This window comes from Larimichthys crocea, chromosome II, assembly GCF_000972845.2.
Source record: "Larimichthys crocea isolate SSNF chromosome II, L_crocea_2.0, whole genome shotgun sequence".
In the NCBI taxonomy this organism is placed as follows: domain Eukaryota; kingdom Metazoa; phylum Chordata; class Actinopteri; family Sciaenidae; genus Larimichthys; species Larimichthys crocea.
This window is the reverse complement of record NC_040012.1, coordinates 5,169,291-5,185,937: the sequence shown is the minus strand read 5'-3', so window position 1 is coordinate 5,185,937 and position 16,647 is coordinate 5,169,291. Positions and strand designations below refer to the sequence as shown.

At 40.5% G+C, this 16,647-nt stretch overlaps 2 protein-coding genes across 2 annotated transcripts; both read left to right on the top strand.

Annotated features, from left to right (window-relative positions):
* The first annotated feature begins 673 nt into the window (after positions 1–673).
* Positions 674–10,837, top strand: si:ch211-106k21.5 (leucine-rich repeat-containing protein 26). Its single transcript, XM_019265871.2, has 3 exons — positions 674–918; positions 5,927–6,100; positions 6,174–10,837. The coding sequence occupies exon 3, from the start codon at positions 6,176–6,178 to the stop codon at positions 7,394–7,396; it is 1,221 nt and encodes a 406-aa protein (XP_019121416.2). The 5' UTR covers positions 674–918; positions 5,927–6,100; positions 6,174–6,175; the 3' UTR covers positions 7,397–10,837.
* A 2,470-nt stretch (positions 10,838–13,307) lies between these two features.
* On the top strand, positions 13,308–16,567 carry best4 (bestrophin 4). The gene is made up of 10 exons (XM_010750812.3): positions 13,308–13,333; positions 13,426–13,601; positions 13,682–13,782; positions 13,863–14,096; positions 15,216–15,370; positions 15,460–15,537; positions 15,644–15,796; positions 15,873–15,953; positions 16,038–16,192; positions 16,270–16,567. The coding sequence occupies exons 2-10, from the start codon at positions 13,450–13,452 to the stop codon at positions 16,517–16,519; spliced, it is 1,359 nt and encodes a 452-aa protein (XP_010749114.3). The 5' UTR covers positions 13,308–13,333; positions 13,426–13,449; the 3' UTR covers positions 16,520–16,567.
* The last annotated feature ends 80 nt before the right edge of the window (positions 16,568–16,647 follow it).

Genomic DNA, 16,647 nt, shown 5'->3' with positions numbered 1-16,647 from the left:
TAAACTAAAATAGTTTATTTGGAATTAAAAAAAACCCAAATACATCTAAATAATTATCTTTATTATTAGTATATTATAGATACTGGCCTTGAATGAAATAAAGTCCTGAAGTACTTTAAATTTGTACTTGATTACTGGAGACCTTAGTAACACGTCAACATTTTTCAGAGTTTGGTGAGAAAGTTATTTATTTATTTGTTTTTTTAACTTTATTTGTATAACAGATTCCATGCATACAACATGTAAACACAAAGTGCTTCACACAATAACTTCCCAACCCTATTATAAACAAAAGCAAACTCAGGAAACTGGAAACAAAAAATAAATAAATAGAATATTAATAAACAAAACAATAAAACTAATTAAAAGACAAAATGTAGAAATACAAACAGAATTAAAAAAACAAACAAAATAAAAATAAAGGTTAAGAAATATAAATAACCAAATAAATAATACCAAGACTACACTATACTATACTATAACTGGTGTCACAGATTAAAATATATAAACAGACATATTAATAAACTTTAGAAAGAGAAGCCTTGAGCTTGTTCCTCCAGTCGATCCACCAGGTGGCGCTGCAGCAGGTCACCTTTGTCCTGAACACAGTGAGGATCAAATCTGTCAGCTTCAGACACGCTATGACTGAACACTGTGTGTGTGTGTGTGTGTGTGTGTGTGTGTGTGTGTGTGTGGAGCTGTATTTCCACATTGCGCTCGGACGGAGGGAGACACACCCTCTGATCCGGAGGAGGAGACAGTCAGCCGGGACAGTTTGATGGGATGCAGAGAGGAGAAGGAGTCGTCGCTGTGGGTGATGTTTGAATCCTCAGTTTAAAAAAAAAGAAAGAAGCTTCAGGTCTCATGAACTTCTGACAGAGAGCAGCAGCAGGGCTGCAGCAGACATGCCCATCACAGGTAAGACTACACACATTTACCTCCAACAGGTGTGCATTCATGTTTAAAATCTGTGTGTTTAAAGTCATCCACTCAAGATTAACTTGCAGTTATGTTGGATTGTGATTTGAAAATGTGTGACTATGGTTATTATTGGCTAGAGAACCCCCAAATACACCTAAAAAAAGTGCATAAACTCATTTTAATGATTGGGTTTTTACACAGTTTGTTAAGTAAAACAAGTGTTGGATGATGTTCTGCACAGTTTGTTTCACTACATGCTGTTTAAAGGACCTGCAAATACTGTTGTTTTTATTTTATTTCTATTCATGTCATCAAAATACACTAATTAACTAATTAAAAAATGAGAATCAGCCGTTATAACATGACAACTGTCAATTGTGGAACACTAAAAAATTCCCCTCCGTGTCCTCGGCGGTGCTCCAGCTTGCAGGCCTGGTTTAATGTAGGAATATTTTATGATTTAACAAGTTGTACGAGAGGAGAATGAAGGCCGTTATTGCAGAGGAAACTCTGCTGCCAGAGAGGATGTAGCAAGGCACATTGTTAGTGAGTGAGATCATCCACGTCTTCCAGATTTAAACCTCGCTCCTCTCCCCGGGCACTCTCACACCCAGATCCATGAAAATCCTTCTGTTTGGATGAAGAGGCCTTTGCTCTCAACAGCTCTGGGAGCTCCAGTGTCTCCGGTGTTGTTTGCAACTCCAAAATCCAAAGAGCAACTCGTCCGTCAATATTAAGAGTGACTGAGAAATCAGTCGACTTTAACCTTTAGCGTCTGTTATCAGGCTCAGATGAGAGTTTGACACGTGAGTCATTAAGTTATCTTAAAACTTACAAAAGTCTTACGCCATCCCAACTTTGCTCACGCAAAGACACCCAAAACATCCAAATCTAAGCAAATTATTACCGTACCGACACGCAGGTACACAAACCCACCTATTTCCCTTTCCCTCTCCGGAGAGATCGGTTTGAATATATCGTCCTGTGATAGTGATCAGTTTGAACAAAAGCTTTCTACAGAGCGGTGCAGCATGCAAATAACTACAGAGTTAAAGGATATGAAATGCCGTGTAACTATAAATAAACAAGGGGGGTCAGTTCACATGCTCGAGTTTCAGATTAAAGTTTGAGACTAAAGAAGAAATGCAAACAAGTTTTACTTGCTTATCCCAAGACTTCTTTATTGTTTTGTTTTATCACACATTCAATTAGGTTAATCTCCTTCATTGTTAAAGGTAGTTTATGAATACATTTCACCCGACGTGACCTCACTGAAGGACAAAAACGAGCTTTCTTTCTCTAATATCTGGACGATTAATAGTTAAATCACTTCTTTATGATGAAGTTGCACTTCCGAAACAGCGACCAAGAAACTCACATACGACATATATCTGAAATTTACAGCTGCTATAACCTATATTTTTTATATGAGCAACACATAGCTGTTTGTATGTGAAAGAGGTAATGAACCCATGAAGAGTTATTACCCAAATATGACCCATGACTTTACTGTTTTTACATCAGGTGGACACATAAAGTGCTTGTCATTTCAACCATGACGTCAGCTTAAAAGTTGGAGATATGTCAATGTTGCATTCACAGCTTGTTTCTGCTGCCCCCAAGTCGCCAAAAATAAGTAACTGCAGCTTTAAAGGAACACATTTAACCTCAGGAAACCTTTTACTAACATAAAAGCATGTAGTTTCAGTACTTTGAAGACGTATAATATGATGATGTTCAGCATAAACTGTTTCTATTTAACCCCTGGTGGTCTCTAAAGGTGGGTTCCCCTCTTGAAATTCAAGCTGTCGCTTTTAACCACCCACTAATGTGCATCTAACCGAAGCAAACGAGATGCAGAAAGATGAAACAGGCCCACCAGCGCTGATAAAAAACTCCCATCCACAATTTTTTTATTCTGATCTATGAGATCCTTGTTCTGTGTTATTGCCGCTGTAGTCGACTGTGACATTAGACTTCCTCTGATCTTTGTTCAGCTATGGTGGCTGCTGTTGCTCATGCCTGCCGCCCATGTCTTCTTCTATTTATCCCAAACAAAGTGCTGTTCGGCTGTCGGAAATGTAAACCGTGTCTCAGTCTGCGGCCCAGATAGTCGAGACTTTACCTCTGGAAATATTCCTGGATATTCGCTGTATAACAAAGTGAGAATTAAAACATTAGGACAGTGTCATAAGGCAGACACAGTCTTCTTAATATCTCATCCCTCTGTACACTCTGTCAAACACTCTGCGCTCTTCACATGTTGGATATATTAGATCATCTCTACAAGCAACAAAAAGTCAGAGCGAGTCAGAGTTTCTTTCCTTTCACACGCACGTCCTGCATTCGTTTGCATTCATTCGCTCTGCTGATATTTTAAGTCATCGTGTAACCTTTTAATTTCAATGTTTATTATTTGTTTGGGACTCTTGAAGAGTTCCCACTGAGTTTTCTTTTGTTACATAACTTTGGACTAGTGGATGAACTGTCATGAAACTATGCCCAGACAATTATCTCCCCATCAGGATTGATTGTAATAACTTTGGTGACCCTTTAACCTTTCTTTTGTTGGGTGTCATCATCAGGACAACCCTTTCAAAACCTCATAACTGTTCAAACTCTTTTACAGACGTCCCTCTTTATATTTATGGCCTGTTGAAGAAAATGCTTTTTGGGCCATAGACAGTATAAAACATGGATTTAGTGTCCATGACGTCACCCACAGAGTGTGGTGGCCAAAATATCTGACAACCTGAGGCGGGCTTAATGATGCCTGGTTGCTCAAACAAGCCGTCTGTAACAGCACCTACCTGTCAATCAAAGCAGCCCCGCTCTTAATTCTGCATAACTTTAAGCCTTAATATAATTTAAACAGGTGAGTTGTATATAAATTCACCCTCAGTACAGTTGTCATGAACGGGGAAATTAGCTACAGAGACCAAAACAGTTTTTTGTACCAGGCTGTAAACATGTTTATTTCTGCTGTGAAGTTTTTAACATGGGGACTTATGGATCCAGCCTCAAGTGGACGTTTGAGGAATTGCAGTTGTTAGCACTTCCGCATCGGCTTCATTGTTACCGCTTAACTCTTGTCCTTTTGTTGTCGAAGCGTATGAGTCATGTTTTCCAAAGAACGTAGGAGTTAACAGAGGAGGTCCATAGTGCAGCCATAAAGATCTTCAGGAGGCAGATATCACATAAACCTTCTCCATCAATCCATTAATCATGTTCTTTATAAACCAGTTGACGCCCTTGACGTCATTGTTTTGACACAATATCTGTCCAAACTTCAAATATTTGCATTTTCCTATCATAGATGACAAAGAAAACCAGCAAATATTCACATTTGAGAGGCTGGGACTGGTCGAGTTTGACGACTAATTAAACACTTGGCAGGTGATATGATTTCAAGATCGCGTAAATACGCTCCAGCTGACGACAGTGGTCCTCTTAAACCCTCCACATGGCGATGAATCGGGCCTGTTGTTGGAGAGTTAGCACATTCCTACCTCCTAAACTGTAGAGCAGCTTTCAGCTCTATTGTGGCGGGAGAGGAAGTCTGATGTCACGACCAAACACACACCCTCTGTCTCTTCCTGTCTGCTTCACATGTAACACAAGCCTTGTTTATGTCGACCGCATTACAGTATGCTTTTATGTTCAGGCAGCATCCCCAACTACATAGAAGTTTATGGGAAATGACCAACAATTATTTTTTTTTATGTCTCCGAGCCAAACGTTGTCACGTCACGGCCTCCCAACGAGACACACGGGAAGACTGAAACCTGAGATTAAAATAAGTCTTAAACGTGAAATTACAGTGAGATTAAAAAGTTTCACATCATTTCAGGGAACCTCATAATTTATGCTGTATTCTGCTGTACGTATGTTTTTTTTGTTGTTGTTACTTTTTTGTGTGTTTTTTGCATGTTTGGTCCTTGTAATTTCACAAATGAAAATTAGCTCTGTGGCTAAATCTGGAGCATTAAAAGTAAAGGGAAGTCACGTAATGTTCTTTCTAGGTCCATGCATCCGTCTATGTATGTAAAATGAAATGTTAAAAGTTATCAGTTGGCATTTTTAGTCAAAATTTGACTCAAACATTAAAAGCAAGTGGCAACCTTTGCAGCTCTGTGTAAACCTGTGGGTGTCGTCACACATACGCTGTCTCTTCTTTATACTGTCAGTGGTTAAAAGGCTTTAATATTGTGGCTACATGAACCCTCAGATTTCAAACCAATGACAGTATAAAGAATGGACAGAGCATGAGTGACATCAGCGCCATGTCGGATGTGTGTTGCTTTTTCCACCTCCCAGCTAAAGGCGTGGATCGGCAAAGTCGTGGATCATCGGTGGACCTGAGCTGGGTCACCTGTGTGCTCAAACAAGCCATCTGTAACAGCACCTACCTGTCAATCAAAGCATCCACGCTCTTAATTACACACAACTTTAAGCCTTAATATAATCTGAACAGGTGAGTTGTATATAAATTTACCCTCAGCACAGTTGTACCAGGCTGTAAACATGTTTATTTCTGCTGTGAAGTTGGACATTTGAACATGGGGACTTATGGAAACCAGCCTCAAGTGGACATTTGAGGAATTACAAGTCTGTTTTGTTTAAAATGTTGCCTTTAAACTTCATTGTATAGTTGCTTTGTTTTGTATTTTACAGTTTTCACAGTTGCTGAACAATAAAAAAATTCTCTCTCTCTATTTTGTTGAGTATTTTCTTATCCGTCCACCGACAGATCAGTTTATTAGAGCTGAATCACACACTGGAGCCGTTCAAAGTGCTATACGGAGCGATAAAACAATAAAAGTAATGTCTGAGATACGTTTGGAGCAATATGATGTCAAGACACGGGCGGCTTTGTTGTGTTTAAAGACAACATGTTTTACTAACCATCTTTACCTTCAGGTAATGTTTGTCTAACTCCCATCTGCCAATTAACGGCCCAGCCTTCACGTATAAGTCATAGTAGCATCTGTTTCCTCTCCAACAGCCAAACACTGGACTCCTGATCCCTAGTGACTGGTGTCACCATGCCAACTCCCACAATCCTCACAGCAACCAGGAGTCCTCGGAGAAGTTGCTAGGTTTAGAAGCCCCATTTACATCTGTGTGAGCCTACATAAAGTCCTCCAGTACTGAGACAGAGAGAGACACCAGGAGGCAGGTAGGGCTGCCTCATGAAGCAGTATGTCGTGATGAAGTCATGTTTCTGTGTTTCACTGTACTTTCTGTTTCAGACATGGTTTGCCAGCTGCTGATTTTCATGCTACTGCTGAATACGGGGCTCGTGGGTGGATGTCTTTGTCCAGCAGCCACCATTTTGTCCCAGCCTCCCTTTGAGGTTCCTGCAGACGTCTGCTGCTTGAACTACTCCGGCTCTGATTTTAGTCACGTGCACTGGTCTGTGTTTACCAATGAGACGAACATACAGACTCTGGATCTGTCTTCCTGTAATATCAGTTCTATTAATATGAGCAGCAAAGAGGCCTCTATGCTGCAGAAGGTTTACTTAAGTCATAACAGACTAACGGCGTTGCCCAGGGAGTTTCTGGCAGGCCAGTCCAGGCTGACGGAGGTGGATCTGAGTGGGAACCTGATTCAGAAGCTTCCTGAAGGTTTTCTTGAGGACTCAAACAACCTCCAAAGGTTGTATCTGCAGGGAAACAAGCTACGCTTCTTGCCAGGCTCTATACTCCAGAAGCCGAGCTTGCAAAAGCTGGATCTGGACGGGAACCCGTGGGACTGCTCCTGTTTGTTACTAAAAGGCGTAGAGGAAGGCAGGAAGCTGAACAGGACCACCAAGCTCGAGGATCTGGTTGGGAACTTGACCTGTGTTACTCCGAGGCACCTCGCCGGCATGACTGTGTTCTCTGTGAGGCTTAGCGATGTGTGCCGCCCGGCCGGCCTCACCGCCCTCTTCATTGTGCTGCCTCTGCTCATCCTCTCCGCCCTGGTGCTCTGTTGGTGCTGTGGGAGGAAGAGGAAGAAGAAGGAAGTACCTATAAGCACCTCAAAGAAGAAGAGATCTTCTAGCTCCAGCTCCAATGGCCAGAAGCATCGCAAGAAGCAGCAACAAGCGACCACTGAGCAGAACAAAACTGGACACTGCATCAACGAGGGGATCCTGAAGAACCAGCTGCTGCTTCGCCCAGCATCCACCCTCCTTGGCAGCACCAGGGACATCTATGAAGAGGTGGAGATTAAGCTGGGCTCAGTGGAGTCTCTTCCTAGAGTCTCCTCACGTTGTTCCAGCTCCACGGAGGGGAGGCAGGGCTCCCAGGAGCCCGATGGGGCCAGCAAGGCAGAGCTGGACACGGTGAGTGTGACAGAAGTGATGAAGGACTCAGCTGACAGGGAGAAGGCTTACATGACCCAGTCGACTGAATACTACAGCCTGGTGCCGGGTATTGAACTGGAGGACTCGGACCACGGCGAGTATGAGAACGTCAGCCTCTCGTGACACCATCGTAAAGGAATAGTTTGACATTTTGGGAGTTACGCTTTTGTTTTCTTGACGAGAGTTGGATGAGATGATCTGCACATGTTTCTCTACATCTCTTTGGTGTTAAATAGAAGTGCTCCCTCCAGGTAGGGACCAAGTTGCTGCCCCAAGCAAAGGAGCTCAAATATTGAGATACTTGCGCGGTGTTGTAGTACTCAAAATAAACCCAAGACTGGTCTCATAACCACTTTTTGAAGGTCTCTGTCTCTCGCAATCGTCTTTATTGTATTTTATTTCAAGACCACAAAGAGGTCATCTGCAAAACGGTGTCAAAACAGGCAGGAAGGCCTCATCTAAAGAGATTTGCTGAATTTTAGCTACATGTTATCTACCTGAGTAGGCTATATTGACCCTCAAAGTCTTGGTCTTGACTCGGTCTCGCTTTAGGTGGTCTTGACTACAACACTTGTCTGCAGTCCTGTACCGGACTGTTGTGGTTCAGAGGGAGCTGAGCCGGACAGCAAAGCTCTAAGTCCATTTTCCAACCCTCAAATGTGGTCATGAACTTTGGGTCGTGACCAAAAGAATGAAATCGTGGTTACAAGCAGCCAAAATGAGCTTCCTCCGCCTGATGGCTGGGCTCAGCCTTAGAGGAGCTTGGAGTAGAGCTGCTGCTCCTTTGTGTTGAGGTGGTTTGAGAATCTGATTAGGATACTTGGGTGCCTTCCTTTGGGGGTAGACCCAACACTCACTGGAGGAACTATAAAGCCCATATAGCCTGGAAACGCCTTGGGATCCCCCAGGAGGAGCTGGAATTCGTTGCTGGGTAGAGAGATGTCTGGAGAGCAATAACCTGCCCAGATAAACGAAGAAACTGGATGCATGGGTTGCCACAAAATGTTGTTGTTTTAATCACTTTTTTTATCACCTCCGGACTCATAAACAAGTCTCATCTAACTCTCGGAAAGAAAGCAGAGAAGCCCTAAAATGTCAGATTATTCCTTTTTATGCACTGAACATAGACAGACACACACACGCAGACTGCCTGGTCTAACCACTGTGGTATCACAATGTAAGAGGAAGTGATTTAATCTGGAGCTTTTCCTGTGGGACCCGAGAAACGCAGTGAGGGTTTGAAAAGGAGGCCTCCCCTCGTCTCTTTTTATCTCGCTGGAAAAATAAAATCTATTTTGAACATATTTGATGTTCCACTCCATGCAAATGTACTCTTAAAAACATATTTTCAATCACTGTGCTTACTTAGGCCATGAAGCTTTTGTGTGTACCTCACCCATCTGTAATTGTCTCAATGCATTCCAGGTTGTATTATTGTACATACAGGATGTTCTGGACCTTAAGCTGCACATCCAGAAATGTAGGTGGTGAACAATGACTAATCCCATTGTAATGTTCAAAGTTAATTCAACGTGAGATGAGGAATGTAAAGCTTAGACGATAAGTCTAAATTTAAATGTCACTGTTAAGCAAGGATAAAAGGAGAGACGCTTGCTATTGACACACTGAAAATGTGCACATAGGTTGGAAAAAAAATGCTGGTTAATGCTGGTTTAAGATAAAAATCTCTGGTAAACTGAGACGTGGAGCGTTTCTGCACGGCGGTGCGACAACATAAGTGACACTGGAGAGGACGGCAACACAAAAGGACAAACACCGAGCATCAGGGTCAGCGTGGAGGTGCAGGATGCAGGCACTCGATTGTTATCTAAGATGTGGAAAATAGACGGACGTTTCACTCTCACACATGCTGGGGCTATGAGTGCTAATTGATTTGTGTTTAGAGATGTGGAGAAAGTGGGTGCAGCTCAGGGTGTGGAGCTTCCTGGAATTTAACTGAGGTGTATTTTCCAGACGGGTTTTTACAGATTTTCTTTTTCCATCAAAGCTTTATTTATCGACATTGTTAAGTTTACCGCATTGAAAATGCCAAAAGGTCAAAAGACAAGCATACAAATGAGTGAATGTTGTATTTTGTTAACATGGCTGTTGCTACTTGACTGAGGTTGTGTCCTTTGTAGTTTCTTTTTTTTTTAAAGATGTTTAAGCAACTTGTGGTAGCCGTATTCTTTAATTAGCTTGTTTTCCTTTCTCAAACACACAACATAAGCAGTTTACAGTGATAACAGTGGCTGTAAAAAAGGGTCTTGAATAAGCACCTGAAAGCAACACACATGCATATAACGCTAATGCAAAAACAAAAATGAGCCTAAAGCTACAAAAATACCAGCAAAAAACTGAATGTTAGCTAAGATATAGCCTTTTGTAGCTTGCTAAGCTATAGCTTAGCTAGTGAACGTAGTTATGGTTACTAAGCCACAATCTAGCTACCTTGTTAAGCTATAGCTTACTAGTTATGTTAGCTATAGCTATAGCCTAGCTACCTAACACACCTGCTCATGGTTTAGCAAACAACCAATTAAAACTTTACACAAGCATACAGTTGCTATGCTATAGCCTAGCTAGTTTGCTAAGCTATAATTGAGCTAGTTTGCTAAGCTATAGTTGAGCTAAATAACCTAGTTACAGTTGCTAAGCTATAGCCTAGCTAGTTTGCTAAGCTATAGTTGAGCTAGTTTGCTAAGCTGTAGCTTAGCTAGCTAAACTAGTTAGAGTTGCTAAGCTATAGCCTAGCTAGTTTGCTAAGCTATATCTTAGCTAGTTTGTTAAGCTATAGTTGAGTTAGTTTGCTAAGCTATAGTTGAGCTAAATAACCTAGTTACAGTTGCTAAGCTATAGCCTAGCTAGTTTGCTAAGCTGTAGTTGAGCTAGTTTGCTAAGCTGTAGCTTAGCTAGCTAAACTAGTTACAGTTGCTAAGCTATATCTTAGCTAGTTTGTTAAGCTATAGTTGAGCTAGTTTGCTAAGCTATAGTTGAGCTAAATAACCTAGTTACAGTTGCTAAGCTATAGCCTAGCTAGTTTGCTAAGCTGTAGTTGAGCTACTTTGCTAAGCTATAGCTTAGCTAGCTAAACTAGTTACAGTTGCTAAGCTATGGCCTAGCTAGTCTGCTAAGCTATAGTTGAGCTAAATAACCTAGTTACAGTCGCTAAGCTATAGCCTAGCGTGTTATAGCAAACAATCAATTAAAACTTGACACTTTGTGGGTATTTCCATTATTACTAAATTTAACTACTTTTAGGAAACAAATAATAAATAAATAAGTTCCTAATTGCTCCCACAGAATTTCACTCCTCGAGTAAATGTGTTGAAACAGCGTTTAGACCTTTGTTTTGGGAAATAAAATTATAATAAATCATTGTAACTGTTGTGAAACCTTTTCCAAACATGACTGTGTCATTTGAGGAAACATTAGCTACCAAAAAAAACAAATAGAGTAGCATGAAGAGTCGTTGTTTGGTGAAACAAAATGGGTTTACTGGTATGACACTGAATAAAAGCACTGATTTTCATCATTTTCATGTTTATCTGGGCAGATGCACTATCTTGACTGTTTGTTTTGTCTGAAAAACATTTGAATATTGTTAAAAAGAAAAATAAATTGCTTCTTTTTTTCAAGATTTCTTGTGAATTGTGTATGATGAAACCAAACCGTGTCATTAGTTCACTGCATTTTTGAGAACTTGTTCCAGATCTTTTCTTTCAAGCGTTTATAACGCGGCCCCTCAGCTTCCTTTTGACCCAGGCCGGCCCCAGAGCTACCTGAAATCCCACTGTTCTTTTCAGCTCTGATTTCACTCACCGTGGGAAGTTGTAATTATCGCATTGGGTTACCCAAACGATCAGTATGAGCTGAGTTCTCAGAGGTCTGAGCCTAGGAAATGATGGAGTATCCAGGGATGTTGAATCACAGCAACAACCCTGGATTTAGACACGTAAACATAAAGAATATGCTGCTGTGCCGCATAAAACTGACATGAAATGAGCTCCACAGAGGCAGAAACAAGAGAAAAGTGTGTTCTTATGGATTAAATATGAACACATGTACGTAGGGGTAAATGTGTCACTGTTTCCTGTCAATAAAAGAGCCTCTGGATGTCTTTGTTTAGGAGGTAAACACAGACAGTGAAGCCTCAGGGCTGAGGCTCAGAGCCCTGCTGCACATCACCAGAGCGCCACCTAGTGCCAGGAATGGAAATCATTTATCTGAGATTGTTTTATTGTGATGAATCTAGTTAAGTTAAAGATACAAACGTAAAAAGAAAAAAGAGGGGGGGAAGTGCACTGTGGTGACTTGTTCATGCTCTGCTGGTCTGATTGAGGATGGATGGCCTCGTAAATATCCCGTCAGAGGAGAGCAAACAGAGTCAGAGCTGGAAACAGAGAGTGTGATTTACAGATTTACAGTGAAGAGCTGTAACGATGTGAAAATCAAACAAGCGAGCAGAGAGCAGCAGCCAATGACAAAGACTGAGAGCTGATGTGTGGGACGGACCATCGGACACTGATATCACAGAACAGTAAACAACAAGAGCCTCTGCTGTGTGTGTGTGTGTGTGTGTGTGTGTGTGTGTGTGTGTGTGTGTGTGTGTGTGTGTGTGTGTGTGTGTTTTATTTGATTTTCTATCAGATTCACTCAGATAACAGGTACAAAGTACTGGAGGACACATTAACACTAACAACACCAAGACAGTACCACATGAAGTACAACACCACTAGTAGTGAGAGTAACAGTAGTAGTAGTAGTAGTAGTCGTGTAATGAAAGTAATAGTAGAAAGAATAGTAATAGTAGTAGAAGTACTGTAGTAGTAGTAGTAGAATTAGTTGTACTACTAGTAGTAGTCGTAGTAGTAGAGGTAGCAGTAGTAGTAGTAGTAGTTGTAGTAGTAGCAATAGTAGTAGTAGTAGTAGGATTAGTTGTAGTAGTACAGGTAGTAGTAGTTGTAGTATTTGTAGTAGTATTAGTAGTAGTAGAAGCAGTAGTAAGTAATAGTAGAAGTAGAAGTAGTAGAAATGGTAGTAGTAGAAGTAGTATTAGTAATAGTAATAATAGTAGTAGTAGAAGAAGAAGTAGTAGTAATCGTAATAATAGTAAAAGTAGTAGAAGTAGTATTAGTGGTAGTAGTAGAGGTAGTAGTTGTAGTAGCAGTAGTTGTTGTAGTTCTAGTAGAGGTTGTGGTAGTATTAGTGGTAGTAGTAGAGGTAGTTGTAGTATTTGTAGTAATATTAGTAGTAGTAGTAGGAGCAGTAGTAGCATCAGATTCACTCAGGTAACAGGTGCAAAGTACTGATTTTTAATCATGACTCATGAAGCACAAATGTTCAAAATGGTGAAATAATATTTATATTTTCACTTTATTTCTAATCTGTCTTTGTGAGATCTAATGTTGGTCTTGGACCTGAGGCCCTCTGTGTGTAAAACCAGCAGTAATTGTTTTATTATGGCCTCTTCAAATACTTCGTTCAGAGAGTGTTTTATAATAAAATACATGTTGGCATGCATAAAAAAGCAAGTTATCAACTCCAGAGAGCGTAAAAACCAAAAGAAACAATGAGTTTTTATCTGTTTTATAACCTTTTTAAACCGATTTTCATCTTTTACATCAACTCTGAAAATGTGTTTTTACCATACATATATACACACACACACATACATATGTACTCCCATGGCTTAAACTTCTGATTGATCAATAATTAATATAATTAACACGTCTCAGAGTTAAATGAATGATCTTGGATGTTTAAGCCATATGATCTCTGTGAGAACACAAACTATAATCAGTACTTATCAACACTGTGAGGGAACAAACTTTATTAACAGCTTGTCTCTCTGCGCTCTGCCTGTCTACAGGTATAGTTACAGGTATAGTGTACTGTAGGTGTGTATCTGTAGGTGTGTATCTGTGGCCTGCAGGTTCCCAGGTTATAAATTTAAAATGTTAATTTATGGCAGCAGGGCAGAGAGGTTTAAATTGAGACGCAGAGGAAGAACAATTCCTCTCACGTCAGCACAGGACCAGGTGACACACCTGACTTCAGGTAAGACACATCTTTAGATTTTTATGAGAGGAGATGGATGCAATCAAGAGACATTCCTTTAGTTTTCACCTTTAATATTTGATATTTTACAGGATTAAACAGGAGTAAACGCAGCCATGACCATCTCTTACACCCTCAAAGTAGCCGATGCCAGATTTTGTGGCTTCTCCAAACTCCTGTTCAGGTGGAAGGGAAGCATCTACAAGCTGGTTTACAAAGAGCTGCTGGTTTTCTGTGGCGTTTATCTGTTTTTCAGCCTGTTTTACAGGTGAATTAACTGATTTACTGTTTGCTGCAGTGTGATCAATCATTTATGATGAAGAAGATAAAGTTTTATTATCTTCACAGGCTGATGCTCACTACACGGCAGCAGGATATGTTTGAGCGCGTCGCCCTTTACTGTGATCAGTTCACAAACACCAACTTCATCCCAGTTCTGTTCGTACTGGGTGAGTCTGATTGAACTGGCTCAAGTAAAACATCTCAACATAAGTCACTATAGTTCATATTTTTTTTATTCCTCTGTCAGGTTTCTACGTGACCTTGGCCTTTAATCGTTGGTGGGGTCAGTACACCAGCTTCCCGCTGCCTGATAACTTGATGATGGTGGTGTCCGGAAACGTCCACGGTGTAGACGAGAGAGGTCGTCTGCTGCGACGGACGCTCATGAGATACGCCAACTTATCTTCAGTTCTTATTCTGCGCTCCATCAGCACGAGAGTTCTCAAACGATTCCCAACGTTGGAGCACATAGTGGAGGCCGGTAAGAACATTTTGACTTTTTAGGGTCACTTTATACCCACCATGTAAGAAGGAGTGAACCACAGGTCCTTCATTCCAACAGCTGTCAGACTCTTTAACACCAGCATGACTTCATGACTTTTTTCTATATTTCTTGTGAGTAATTTCTAATCCAACTTGTGTATACAAGCTGCTGTGTCAAGTGAATTTCCGTATTATCGTTGTCATTATCATTATCATATTGTATTATATCATATCATACAATATGATACAATACAATACAATAGTCTTGCATACAAAATCGTATCGTCTCATATCATATCATATCGTATTGTATCGTATAGTATCGTATCGTATCGTATCGTAATGTTTCATATCGTATCATATCATATCGTTTTGTATCGTATCGCATTGTATCGTATAGTATTGTATAGTATCGTATTGTTTCGTATTGTATCATAATGTATCGTATTGTATCGTATCATATCGTATCACATCGTATCGTATCATATCATATTGCATTGTATCGTGTTGTGACGTGACGTGTCTTGTCTTATTGTATCATATTGTATCTTATCTTATCTCATCTTATCTCATCTCATCTTACCGTATCTTATCTTATTTTATTGTACCATATCTTATCTTATTTTATCGTACCATATCTTATCTTAGTAAGTTAGGTTAGGTAAATATTTGGAGGTTAAATATGGATTAAGGTTGGCCGAGGCATCAGTCCTCATCAGCTGTCCAGTCATTTTAAGCATGCATTACTCTACTAAGATATTTGTTTCTAATTTGTTTCTTTATTAAATTATTTGAATATTTCTTCCTCCACTGTGAGTCCCTGACTGAAAGAGGCAGCTTAACAGGGATGATTTGTTTGTAGAATTGAGCACAAAGGTTTTTTCACATATTTGAAAAGATAAATCTCTAATAACACATTTAATCTTTTTCAAAATAAAGCAGGATTAAAACATTTCAGGACTGCAGTGAGACAAATAAAACCAGACAATTGATAAAATGAGGTAAAGAAATTAAATAAATCCAAAGAAGTGATAAAGTGAAGTATAACTAACTCCCTGGATCATAAATATCTCTTCCATCCATCCACGTGGTGTCAAACTGTGTGACCTCTGTGCAGGATTCATGACGACACACGAGCTGAAACTCTTTGAGTCACTTCACTCTGATTTCAACAAGTACTGGATGCCTTTGACCTGGTTCTCTAACCTGGCATCCATAGCCAGAAAGGAGGGTCGCGTGAGGGACGACATCGCTTTGAGACTTCTGATGGACGTGAGTGAGGTTTTTCTTTTTTTGAAAATAAAAGTTTAAACTCACTTTAAATTAGATCCTAAATATATAATTTGTATTTATAACTACAGGAGCTGAATAAATACAGAGCCAAGTGCAGCCTCCTGTTTCACTATGACTGGATAAGCATTCCTCTTGTCTACACTCAGGTAAGATCAGGGGACAAAACTATGATCAAAAACATGTCTATCTACTTCATTTGAAGGTTATTTATCTTTTTTATCCTCTTAACCGTCTCGTTTTTTATCTGTGCAGGTCGTTACTATAGCAGTTTACTCTTTCTTCGCCTTCTGCGTGATTGGCCGACAATTTCTAAACCCCGAGAAAGGATACAGGAACCACAATATGGACCTGTACGTCCCTGTTTTCACCCTTATGCAGTTCTTCTTCTACGCCGGCTGGCTCAAGGTGAGACGATGAGTTCACGTTTCACTACCAGAAAACAGATTTTTTTATTATTAAAGGAGTTGTTTCCTCTCTGTAGGTCGGGGAGCTGATCATCAATCCATTTGGCGAGGACGATGATGACTTTGAAACCAACCAGCTGATTGACAGAAACATTGAGGTTACCTCCTCAAATATATCCACTCCAAACACCTAAAACGAGTGCTCACTGTCGTCATTTGAACTCTGTTTCTGCCTCCTGTAGGTGTCGATGCTGGCTGTAGATGACATGTACCAGAACCTGGCTCCGATTGTGAAGGACAAGCACTGGGCGCAGAGACATTTCTCCATCCCTTACACCCTGTCGACAGCAGCAGAGACTCTCAGACCGGCCTTCAAAGGCTCCACCTTTGACATGAGGTAAACTAATTTGACCTTTCATGCTACTGCAACTATACTGCACAGACTCAAGCATAAAACGTTGGTCATATTTGCAGGATGAGTGTGGAGGATCTTGAGATTCATCAGCCCGGAGACTCTCCTGGAAAGAAACAGTATTTACCTCTTAGGGCCTCTCTGGGCGACGGTCCCGACAGTGTCCTGCAGAGGGGCAAAGGTATCCTGCGAGGTGGGAGCCTCCCCTCTCTGGTGGATGTCTCAGCACACCCAAATGAGGAGGACGAGGTCACCAACGCCACCAACCACAAAGAACAGACATTCATTAACGTCGTAGTCGAACAAATCTAGTGAAGATGATGAAACTGTAATGTTTTTTTGAACTGACTTTTATTGTGTAACATTTTATGATTTGACACTGAATTAATTTGTGAAATAAAACATTTATATATAGTCACATTAAATTAGATTAAACTTTA

What these genes read in the sequence shown, in the direction of transcription:
- si:ch211-106k21.5 (XM_019265871.2), top strand. Translation starts at nt 6,176, where the DNA reads ATGGTTTGCCAGCTGCTGATTTTCATGCTACTGCTGAATACGGGGCTC.
- best4 (XM_010750812.3), top strand. Translation starts at nt 13,450, where the DNA reads ATGACCATCTCTTACACCCTCAAAGTAGCCGATGCCAGATTTTGTGGC. An exon ending in TTTTTCAGCCTGTTTTACAG is followed by an intron (nt 13,602 to 13,681) that starts GTGAATTAACTG and finishes TTATCTTCACAG; the next exon opens with GCTGATGCTCACTACACGGC. An exon ending in TTCCTCTTGTCTACACTCAG is followed by an intron (nt 15,538 to 15,643) that starts GTAAGATCAGGG and finishes TTATCTGTGCAG; the next exon opens with GTCGTTACTATAGCAGTTTA.